At 47.5% G+C, this 12,091-nt stretch overlaps 1 protein-coding gene across 1 annotated transcript in view; it reads right to left on the bottom strand.

Moving 5' to 3' along the window:
• OLA1 (Obg like ATPase 1) overlaps positions 1–12,091 on the bottom strand; it is a 315,794-nt gene that overhangs the window by 278,504 nt on the left and 25,199 nt on the right. Inside the window, exons 3-4 of the mRNA XM_063933437.1 lie at positions 1,355–1,498; positions 205–332 (exon numbers count right to left, since the gene is read on the bottom strand). Coding sequence (XP_063789507.1) covers positions 205–332; positions 1,355–1,498 — 272 coding nt within the window. The remainder of the gene's footprint in view (positions 1–204; positions 333–1,354; positions 1,499–12,091) is intronic.

Raw genomic sequence — 12,091 nt, 5'->3', positions numbered from 1 at the left:
TAATTGTGTAGATATGCATAATAAGGGGGGGGGGGGATCTCTAGAGTGACAGGACAATACACATGTTTTATCCGACTATAAAGTAAACTGGAAGACTGTTTGCGAGGACAATGTTTAACATTACTAATCTTTAAATAAATTTTTTTTTTTTCATATCAAGCCACCAGCAGTCAGCGTACAAATGTATTATTGGTCGTTACTTACGCATAAGATGAAAAATACCGTCACAGGCACTGATATGCGACAGAAAAGCATTCCCCAAGCCTTGGCCCGTGCTGGCCCCTTTGACAAGACCGGCTATGTCCACCACGTTCAGAAATGCCGGAACTTTGCTTTAGAATAAATAGACAGCAGTGTTATACCAGTATGTCATGTTAAGCCTCTGCAGGAAACGCATAGTTCATCTGTGACTCAGGGGAACATGTACTAAGCAGTGATAAAAATGGAGAAGTGAGCCATTGAAGGAGTTGCCCATGGCAACCAATCAGCATTGACATAACATTTATAATTTGCATACTATCAAATTATACAGAGCAGCTGATTGGTTGCCATGGGCAACTTTTCCACTTTTATCACTGCATAGCACATCTCCCCCTTATTATACTAAAAAGAACTGTGATACATCTGTAATCACTACAAATCTGTGATCTAAGCGGGTGAAGACCGATCCTTATAGAGATCACATTCTCTTATCCACAGGTTACATGACAAATAACAGAAAAGAACAATAAAATAGAAGTGTCAAGGATGGAATGTTAACCTGACCAGGAATATATATCATCATCGTATCATAATATCGCTTGTTAGTCACCTGGCTTATACACTGGGCATTCTTTTACCTGTAAGAGGTCTGATGGACTTACATATATTCCCAAGAACCCCTATACTAATATACTGTATATGTGCTACTGACAATATATTCTCAAAAATATACTGCCTGTACATACAAATCAATTACTCATACGTGTGTCACTTTCCGGCACTCCTTTCTAAACACGCTGGAGTCTGACGGTTCTGTGTGCGAACCAGTGACAGCAAAGTCACCATGAGGGAGGGTACTTTGGATGGTTTGTACTGGTTCAGGAAATAAGGGGGAGATGTAGTAAGCAATGAAAAGAGTAAAGAAGTGAGGCAGTGGAGAAGTTACCGATGGCAACCAATCAGCATTGAAGTAACATATATAATTTGCATACTATCAAATTATACAGAGCAGCTACTTGGTTGCCATAGGCAACTTTTCCACTGGCTCACTTCTCCACTCTTGTCACTGCATAGTACATCTCCCCCAAAAAATCTTTCCATTCATCTAGGACTAAAAATAAAATAAAAAATAAAAAAACGGAACACCTCATACCTTACTGGCTTGTGATACAGACACAGAAAATCGTATCTCTCGTCTGGGATGGGTACCCGGCTCTCATTTGGATTAATGGTGCAAAATGGAAAGTTTTCTGCAGCCGCCTGGCTCTTAGTCAACACATTAAAGAAAGTTGATTTCCTGTTAAAGTAAAGAGAAGGTGTGGGGAATCCATTTTATTAGCTTTCAGGGAAATCCTGTACAGCATGGGCTCATATTAAAATGGATTAACATCAAATAGCGATTATTACACACTTTCCCTCACCCTACAACAAACAAAATAACCAAAATAGAAAAGGGTAGGCAATAAACACAAGAGCCGCTGACATTCTCTCCGTCGGAGAGTATGCCAAAACGTAATCACAGAGTGCACTGGTGGATTATTATTATTTTTTTATTATTATTTTTTTTAACTATAGCTTGTAATCAAACACCTCATAACATGCACACCGCTGACCTGTTTGTAGATTGCCTTTTCTTCATTCTGCAAAGCTGGTTTGCAATCTACATGCCAGTTGCTAAAATGCAACAGCGCCTGAGAGAAATCAGATAAAAGGGGAGAATCCATTCTCGGCAACGGGTCACCCCAATGATCGGCTGTGCATATCCAGGAGAATAATGGTAGCGCAAGACTGCCAATATTCCTGCGCAACATCTATGGAGTGCAACAGATAATTTGCAATATTGGTGGCCGTGTGGTTAAATTAATCCCCCCACCCAAGTGCAACCTGATATCAGTATGTACAGATGCCTGGGAGCCCAGCACTTAAGGGAGGCGGGGCTATTGCTTAATTCTGAGAGTGGGCGGAGCTCTCACATAAAGACAACATATGTAGATACATGGCTGCTAACAAATACAGGTCTCTCTGATGCCAGATGTAATGCCTTCACCGTCATATCTAACTACAGACAGCACAGATGGTGTATTAGTTGGCATTACTGCTTCACAGCACTGAAGTCTTATGTTCAATTCTCAATAAAGCCACATATGTGTTGAGTTTGTATGTTCTCTGTTTGTTACTCTGGGTTTTCTCTGGTTACTCCAGTATCTCCCAAACTCTATAAACATACTCAAAAACGCCATTTGGCAAGAAAACACATTGGCAGAGCTGGGTCGCGATTTCCATACCACACGATGAGTACATCCATAGTTTGCCTCAAGCGCTGCTCTGAAGGCACAGGAGCTGGCACCAGAAACCAAATGCCTTGCATGCCTAGTGGGATATCTGCCACAGTTGGGTATGGGCCATTAGGTCGACTACTATTGGTCGATATGCATTAGGTCGACATGGTTACTAGGTCTACATGGAAAAAGGTCAACATGAGTTTAAAAACTTTTTTGGTGTAGTTTTCTTCATAAAGTGACCGGGAACCTCAATTAGTGCTTTGCTCTCCATGCTTCGGGCAAGGTGCCTCGCTCCACTACCGCTGCGCTTGTCACAGGTTACTACTCCCAATCATAGTCCACGTGGATCGTAAAGTATGAAAAAGTTTTTAAAAATTAAGAAGAAAAAATGTGAAAAATTCATGTCTACCTTTTTTTATGTCGACCTAGTGACCACGTCAACCAATAGTGGTCGACCTAATGACCGTATCCCCCACAGTTTATATGTGCTGTCATCTTTAGGCCACCCAAATGGCAGGATCTGCATAAATTGGCCTCCAACATGTGCAGCTAAAGGTGAAAGCGATACTGGTGTTCCGACTAAGGGGGAGATTTATCAAACCTACTGAAGAGAGGGTGTTGCCCATAGCAACCAGATTCTAACTATCATTTTATAGAATGCACTAGCTAAATGATGGCTTGAATCTGGTTGATCCTCTATAGCAGGTTTGATAACTCTCCCACTAAGCCACACAACTATCCTTATGGATTGTACTGGATGCCTATTTACTGTCACTAGCAGGATCTAGTCTTGTGCACCGTTGTCCATTATTGGAATGTAGCTGGCATCCAGATGGCCAAGAAGCCAGCAGGCGAAAAGACCAGCATTGAAATCCCGACACTGCCCAGTATCCAGACAGCCAGGCTCTGGTGGGAATAAGGCACTAGGGGAAGGGTTGGGCTGCAGAGGGGTTTAGGGTTAGGCACTAGTGGGGAGGAATAGGCTTAGGCTGCAAGTAGGGAGAGAGTTAGGGTTATGGGGAGGGTACAGCGGGGTACACACTAGAGCGATGTCGGCACTATATGCAGTTTTGTAATAACATATTGCCTACATCGCTCAGTGTTTAAGGGGGATTGCGCGCTCCCGCTAGCGACGGACGCTTGGTTGGATGTGCTGCATGTCCAACCAACCGTGGTCACTAGCTTCCTGTAATATGCTAAAGTGGGACGGAACATGTTTGTTCCGTCCTACATTAGCATCGACCTAGTGTGTACACGCGATCTGGGCTGTCGGTGATTCGTTCCGACTTTAGAATGAATCCCCGTCGCTCTAGTGTGTACCCCGCATAAGGAGGAGGATTAGCAGACTTATAAGAATATGTTGGGATGCTGACCGGCGGGATGCCGCTGTCAATATTCTGACCGCCAACATCCTGACTTTCCCATTATTCGGAGTACTGCAAAGACACTCATCCAACCACATCAAATAGTCTTACCACGTGCTTTTCACAATTACTCTTCAATACCAATTAATAAGACCTGTTTTGTGCTACAATGTAGTATATGAGCCACGTGAAATGATAACCATGGCTGGAACATACATATGCCCGGGTATACCCTATTTAGGAAAGTCCTCTGAGATGCCAATGAAAGGTAAGTTAATAATTAGGGAAAATGTCTGATGCGGGCTCTCATCAGCCAGGACTGCGTGCATGTGGCATCTCTCAAACACCTACAACCCATTTACACGGGCATTCATACAGGTAGGGATTTACATATGTGCATTGTAATCGATACACAACAGATGTAACAGAAAACAAAATCCCATTTTACGACGAATATTCATCCACCATTCCTATGTTAAGGCTAATATACATCAGACAATGCAATGGGATATACATCACAGGCTACTGAACTTGCGTCCTTATAAATATAGGATTTTTATACTTAGAAACATAGAATTTGACGGCAGATAAGAACCACTTGGCCCATCTAGCCTGCCCCTTTTACTTTTTATCCTTTAGTTAATCTCAACCCTTTTTGAACCTTAATTCTACTTGTCATGCAAGATTCAAAAAGAAAAAAAATAAGATTTTACTCACCGGTAAATCTATTTCTCGTAGTCCGTAGTGGATGCTGGGAACTCCGAAAGGACCATGGGGAATAGCGGCTCCGCAGGAGACTGGGCACAACTAAAGAAAGCTTTTAGGTCACCTGGTGTGCACTGGCTCCTCCCACTATGACCCTCCTCCAAGCCTCAGTTAGGACACTGTGCCCGGACGAGCTGACATAATAAGGAAGGATTTTGAATCCCGGGTAAGACTCATACCAGCCACACCAATCACACCGTATAACTCGTGATACTATACCCAGTTTAACAGTATGAAAACAACTGAGCCTCTCAACAGATGGCTCAACAATAACCCTTTAGTTAACAATAACTATGTACAAGTATTGCAGACAATCCGCACTTGGGATGGGCGCCCAGCATCCACTACGGACTACGAGAAATAGATTTACCGGTGAGTAAAATCTTATTTTCTCTGACGTCCTAGTGGATGCTGGGAACTCCGAAAGGACCATGGGGATTATACCAAAGCTCCCAAACGGGCGGGAGAGTGCGGATGACTCTGCAGCACCGAATGAGAGAACTCAAGGTCCTCCTCAGCCAGGGTATCAAATTTGTAGAATTTTGCAAACGTGTTTGCCCCTGACCAAGTAGCAGCTCGGCAAAGTTGTAAAGCAGAGACCCCTCGGGCAGCCGCCCAAGATGAGCCCACCTTCCTTGTGGAATGGGCTTTTACTGATTTAGGATGCGGCAGTCCAGCCGCAGAATGCGCCAGCTGAATTGTGCTACAAATCCAGCGAGCAATAGTCTGCTTAGAAGCAGGAGCACCCAGTTTGTTGGGTGCATACAGGATAAATAGCGAGTCAGTATTCCTGACTCTAGCCGTCCTGGAAACATAAATTTTCAAGGCCCTGACTACGTCCAGTAACTTGGAATCCTCCAAGTCCCTAGTAGCCGCAGGCACCACAATAGGTTGGTTCAAGTGAAAAGCTGATACCACCTTAGGGAGAAACTGGGGACGAGTCCTCAATTCCGCCCTATCCATATGGAAAATCAGATAAGGGCTTTTACATGACAAAGCTGCCAATTCTGACACACGCCTGGCTGAAGCCAAGGCCAATAACATGACCACTTTCCACGTGAGATATTTTAGATCCACGGTTTTAAGTGGCTCAAACCAATGTGATTTTAAGAAACTCAACACCACGTTGAGATCCCAAGGTGCCACTGGAGGCACAAACGGGGGCTGAATATGCAGCACTCCTTTCACAAACGTCTGAACTTCAGGTAGTGAAGCTAGTTCTTTCTGGAAGAAAATCGACAGAGCCGAGATCTGTACCTTAATGGAGCCTAATTTCAGGCCCATAGTCACTCCTGCTTGTAGGAAATGCAGAAATCGACCTAGTTGAAATTCCTCTGTTGGGGCCTTTTTGGCCTCACACCAAGCAACATATTTCCGCCATATGCGATGATAATGCTTTGCAGTTACATCTTTCCTGGCTTTAATCAGCGTAGGAATGACTTCCTCCGGAATGCCCTTTTCCTTCAGGATCCGGCGTTCAACCGCCATGCCGTCAAACGCAGCCGCGGTAAGTCTTGGAACAGACAGGGCCCCTGCTGTAGCAGGTCCTGTCTGAGCGGCAGAGGCCATGGGTCCTCTGAGATCATGTCTTGAAGTTCCGGGTACCACGCTCGTCTTGGCCAATCCGGAACCACGAGTATTGTTCTTACTCCTCGTTTTCTTATTATTCTCAGTACCCTTGGTATGAGAGGCAGAGGAGGGAACACATAAACTGACTGGTACACCCACGGTGTCACTAGAGCGTCCACAGCTATCGCCTGAGGGTCCCTTGACCTGGCGCAATATCTCTCTAGTTTTTTGTTTAGGCGGGACGCCATAATGTCCACCTGTGGCCGTTCCCATCGATTTACAATCAGCGTGAAGACTTCTGGATGAAGTCCCCACTCTCCCGGGTGGAGGTCGTGCCTGCTGAGAAAGTCTGCTTCCCAGTTGTCCACTCCCGGAATGAACACTGCTGACAGTGCTAGTACGTGATTTTTCGCCCATCGGAGAATCCTTGTGGCTTCTGCCATTGCCATCCTGCTTCTTGTGCCGCCCTGTCGATTTACATGGGCGACTGCCGTGATGTTGTCTGACTGGATCAGTACCGGCTGGTGTAGAAGCAGGGATTTTGCCTGACTTAGGGCATTGTAAATGGCCCTTAGTTCCAGAATATTTATGTGTAGGGAAGTCTCCTGACTCGACCATAGTCCTTGGAAGTTTCTTCCCTGTGTGACTGCCCCCCAGCCTCGAAGGCTGGCATCCGTGGTCACCAGGACCCAGTCATGTATGCCGAATCTGCGGCCCTCTAGAAGATGAGCACTCTGCAGCCACCACAGCAGAGACACCCTGGTTCTTGGAGACAGGGTTATTAGGCGAAGCATCTGAAGATGCGATCCGGACCATTGGTCCAACAGGTCCCACTGAAAGATTCTGGCATGGAACCTGCCGAAAGGAATTGCTTCGTAAGAAGCCACCATCTTTCCCAGGACCCGCGTGCAGTGATGCACCGATACCTGTTTTGGTTTCAGGAGGTCTCTGACTAGAGATGACAGCTCCTTGGCTTTCTCCTCCAGGAGAAACACTTTTTTCTGGACTGTATCCAGAATCATACCCAGGAACAGTAGACGTGTCGTCGGAACCAGCTGTGATTTTGGAATATTTAGAATCCAACCGTGCTGGTGTAGCACCTCCTGAGATAGTGCTACTCCCACCAACAACTGCTCCTTGGATCTCGCCTTTATTAGGAGATCGTCCAAGTACGGGATAATTAAAACTCCCTTTTTTCGAAGGAGTATCATCATTTCCGCCATTACCTTGGTAAACACCCTCGGTGCCGTGGAGAGTCCAAACGGCAGCGTCTGGAATTGGTAATGGCAATCCTGTACCACAAATCTGAGGTACTCCTGGTGAGGATAGTAAATGGGGACATGCAGGTAAGCATCCTTGATGTCCAGGGATACCATGTAATCCCCCTCGTCCAGGCTTGCAATAACCGCCCTGAGCGATTCCATCTTGAACTTGAATTTTTTTATGTATGTGTTCAAGGATTTCAAATTTAAAATGGGTCTCACCGAACCGTCCGGTTTCGGTACCACAAACAGTGTGGAATAGTAACCCCGTCCTTGTTGAAGTAGGGGCACCTTCATTATCACCTGCTGGGAATACAGCTTGTGAATTGCCGCTAGCACAGCCTCCCTGTCTGAAGGAGTAATCGGCAAGGCAGATTTTAGGAACCGGTGGGGTGGAGACGCCTCGAATTCCAGTTTGTACCCTTGAGATACTATTTGCAGGATCCAGGGATCCACCTGTGAGCGAGCCCACTGATCGCTGAAATTTTTGAGGCGGTCCCCCACCCTACCTGGCTCCGCCTGTGGAGCCCCACCGTCATGCGGCGGACTTGGAAGAAGCGGGGGAGGACTTTTGCTCCTGGGAACCTGCTGTTTGTTGCAGCCTTTTACCCCTACCTCTGCCTCTGGACAGTAAGGACCCGCCTTTTCCACGCCTGTTTTTCTGAGTCCGAAAGGACTGTACCTGATAAAACGGCACCTTTTTAGGCTGTGAGGGAACATGGGGTAAAAATGCTGACTTCCCAGCAGTTGCTGTGGAAACTAGGTCCGAGAGACCATCCCCAAATAACTCCTCACCCTTATAAGGCAAAACTTCCATGTGCCTTTTTGAATCTGCATCCCCTGTCCACTGGCGAGTCCATAAGCCTCTCCTAGCAGAAATGGACAATGCACTTATTTTAGATGCCAGCCGGCAGATCTCCCTCTGTGCATCTCTCATGTATAAGACTGAGTCTTTTATATGCTCTATGGTTAGCAGAATCGTGTCCCTGTCTAGGGTGTCAATATTTTCTGACAGGGAATCTGACCACGCAGCGGCAGCACTGCACATCCATGCTGACGCAATAGCTGGTCTAAGTATAATGCCTGAGTGTGTATATACAGACTTCAGGATCGCCTCCTGCTTTCTATCACTAGGTTCCTTGAGGGCGGCCGTATCCGGAGACGGAAGTGCCACCTTTTTAGACAAACGTGTGAGCGCTTTATCCACCCTAGGGGGTGTCTCCCAACGTGACCTATCCTCTGGCGGGAAAGGGAACGCCATTAGTAACTTCTTAGAGATTACCAATCTTTTATCAGGGAAAGCCCACGCTTCTTCACACACTTCATTTAATTCTTCTGATGGGGGAAAAACTACGGGTAGTTTTTTCTCCCCAAACATAATACCCTTTTTAGTGGTACCTGGGTTTATATCAGAAATTTGTAACACCTCTTTCATTGCTTCAATCATGCAACGAATGGCCTTAGTGGACATTAGACTAGACTCATCGTCGTCGACACTGGTGTCAGTATCCGTGTCGACATCCGCGTCTGCCATCTGAGGTAGCGGGCGTTTTAGAGCCCCCGATGGCCTTTGAGACGCCTGGACAGGCACGAGCTGAGAAGCCGGCTGTCCCGCATTTGGCATGTCGTCAAATTTTTTGTGTAAGGAGTCGACACGTGCACGCAATTCCTTCCATAAGTCCATCCACTCAGGTGTCTGCCCCGCAGGGGGTGACATCCCTTCTATAGGCATCTGCTCCGCCTCCACATCATTATCCTCATCAAACATGTCGACACAGCCGTACCGACACACCGCACACACACAGGGAATGCTCTAACAGAGGACAGGACCCACAAAAGCCCTTTGGGGAGACAGAGTGAGAGTATGCCAGCACACACCAGAGCGCTATATAATGCAGGGACTAACTGAATTATGTCCCCTATAGCTGCTGTTATATATACTGCGCCTAAATTTAGTGCCCCCCCTCTCTTTTTTACCCTTTTCTGTAGTGTAGACTGCAGGGGAGAGCCAGGGAGCTTCCTTCCAGCGGAGCTGTGAGGGAGAAATGGCGCCAGTGTGCTGAGGGAGATAGCTCCGCCCCTTTTTCGCAGACTTTTCTCCCGCTTTTTTATGGATTCTGGCAGGGGTAATTATCACATATATAGCCTCTGGGGCTATATATTGTGGTATTTTTGCCAGCCAAGGTGTTTTTATTGCTGCTCAGGGCGCCCCCCCCCTAGCGCCCTGCACCCTCAGTGACCGGAGTGTGAAGTGTGTATGAGGAGCAATGGCGCACAGCTGCAGTGCCGTGCGCTACCTTGGTGAAGACTGATGTCTTCTGCCGCCGATTTTCCGGACCTCTTCTTGCTTCTGGCTCTGTAAGGGGGACGGCGGCGCGGCTCCGGGACCGAAACACCAAGGCCAGTTCCATGCGGTCGATCCCTCTGGAGCTAATGGTGTCCAGTAGCCTAAGAAGCCCAAGCTAGCTGCAAGCAGGTAGGTTCGCTTCTTCTCCCCTTAGTCCCTCGCTGCAGTGAGCCTGTTGCCAGCAGGTCTCACTGTAAAATAAAAAACCTAATTATATACTTTCTTTTTAGAAGCTCAGGAGAGCCCCTAGTGTGCATCCAACCTCGGCCGGGCACAAAATCTAACTGAGGCTTGGAGGAGGGTCATAGTGGGAGGAGCCAATGCACACCAGGTGACCTAAAAGCTTTCTTTAGTTGTGCCCAGTCTCCTGCGGAGCCGCTATTCCCCATGGTCTTTTCGGAGTTCCCAGCATCCACTAGGACGTCAGAGAAAAAGGGCATGGTGTGTTAAATCTGTGCATCAACCCATTCATACTTTCTTCATGCATATACCACCATAATCTTTCATTTAAGAATACTGAATCAGGGGGGCATGCCTCGGCTAGCAATAGAGGGAGACATACACAGGGACAGAGCTTCTGAACTGGCTGCCCCTAAAAGTGCTTTAATCCCCACTGTTACTCATTTCTGAGCCCCTATTCTGTCTCCCCCAGCTCTGCCTACCTGCCGCGAGTCGGTGGATGTGGGTAGCGAGGCTGGGAGACTGAACAGCTGCTTTCGCGGGTCGTGGTCTTCCAGCTGTCCGGAGCTGGAACCTAAAGTTTGAGCCTGCACTGGATCGCGGGCGGTAGCGGTACTGCTCGCCTCCACAAATGCGCGGATGTCGCCTTGGGAGGCCGGAGTCCGTAGCGCCCGCTGGGCCCCTCATCACAGTGTGCAGCGCCTGGGGACAGGAGCAGGGCACGCCGGAGGTACCCGTTCGGGAGCGCAAGGCCGACGGCCATTACAATAAGGGTGAGGAGAGAGCCGCAGCGGTCCCTGTCTACAGTGAGGAATCACACCCTTTACTGCCCAGTAAGCAACACCAGCCTCTCAGCGCTGCTGGATCAGTTTTATGAGGTGTCATTGTGGCTGAGCAAGCACTCTTGTTCAGATACAGTGGGACCACTTTGCCGCTTATGTGACTCAGTTTCAGTAACACAGCTGTATGCCTTTTGGTAACATCCAGTGACTGTATTCTGCCACACCATCAGTTTAGTACCGGGGTGATCCCCTCCAAGAGCCAGCAGTTGAGCCTACACTCCAATACTAGCCTATTGCTTCCTACTGGATATTGAGCTCTCCCTCACAGCAGCTGGGAGAGTGCACTGTAGTGGTCTGTCTAGCAAGCAGACAGTAACAGCTGGCGGCCATCTTGGATCCTTGTGCAGCCTGCAGCTACCGGTCCTCACACATTCAGAGTCAGAGACCCAGCCGTCGGCAGGACCTGGACCGGTGCTCTCTGCCCTGAAGTGTCCTCCACCACCTATCTTCACCAACTTACTCTGATGGGAATATCTCACTGTTATACTGTGCTGCACAACCCCTCCTGAAGTCTGTATCTTGATATGCGAGTACCTTGCTGAAGAAATTTGCCTTGGGCTCCTCTAGTATTTGATCTGATATCTTCTCTCATATCTGACTTTTCTCTGCACGACCCCTCACAGGACGCATTTGTGTAATCATGTTTGGATAATGGTTTGATGTACTGCGGCCTTCCTACGCCTCCACTCGGGGATACCATGCATACATAGCATCTCAATACTGGAACCGGCTTACTAGTTTGTCCACAGGGACTGTGACATTTCGAGCCTCTCTCCTTTTTTCATATATTTCTCCATATTATCCGTCCGGAAATGCCTCCTAAGAAAATCAAAGGCGCACTCCCACCACCAGTGTCCTTTTCTAATCAAAAGAGTGTACGTGCCTCAACCTCGTCTACTGGGGGCCACACTCCGCCAAGTAGATCTGAACACGTTGTGGATTGCGCTGCTCATTCTTTAGCGGTCCCTGGAGCGGACCCCAACTCCACAGATCCCCTTACTGTCAAGACATTGTGTCAAGTCCTTGCGGCCTTTAAATCAGAGCTCACCCAGGACCTCTCTGCTGCTATACGTGAAGTCAAAGTACAGTTATCTGCTATAGGTGACAGAACGAACGAACCACCTTGAGTGTAAGATGGAAGAACTGGTGTCTTCCCACAATGAGCTTATCTCCGCACATGACCAACAGCAAGTTGAAATGGAGGCGTTTAAGGATAAAATGGCCGATTTGGAGGACAGATCAAGACGGAATAATATCAAAATCCGTGGGATCCCAGACT

This window comes from Pseudophryne corroboree, chromosome 7, assembly GCF_028390025.1.
Source record: "Pseudophryne corroboree isolate aPseCor3 chromosome 7, aPseCor3.hap2, whole genome shotgun sequence".
NCBI lineage: Eukaryota > Metazoa > Chordata > Amphibia > Anura > Myobatrachidae > Pseudophryne > Pseudophryne corroboree.
The sequence above is the reverse complement of the archived record's forward strand: the minus strand, read 5'-3'. Positions and strand labels throughout refer to the sequence as shown.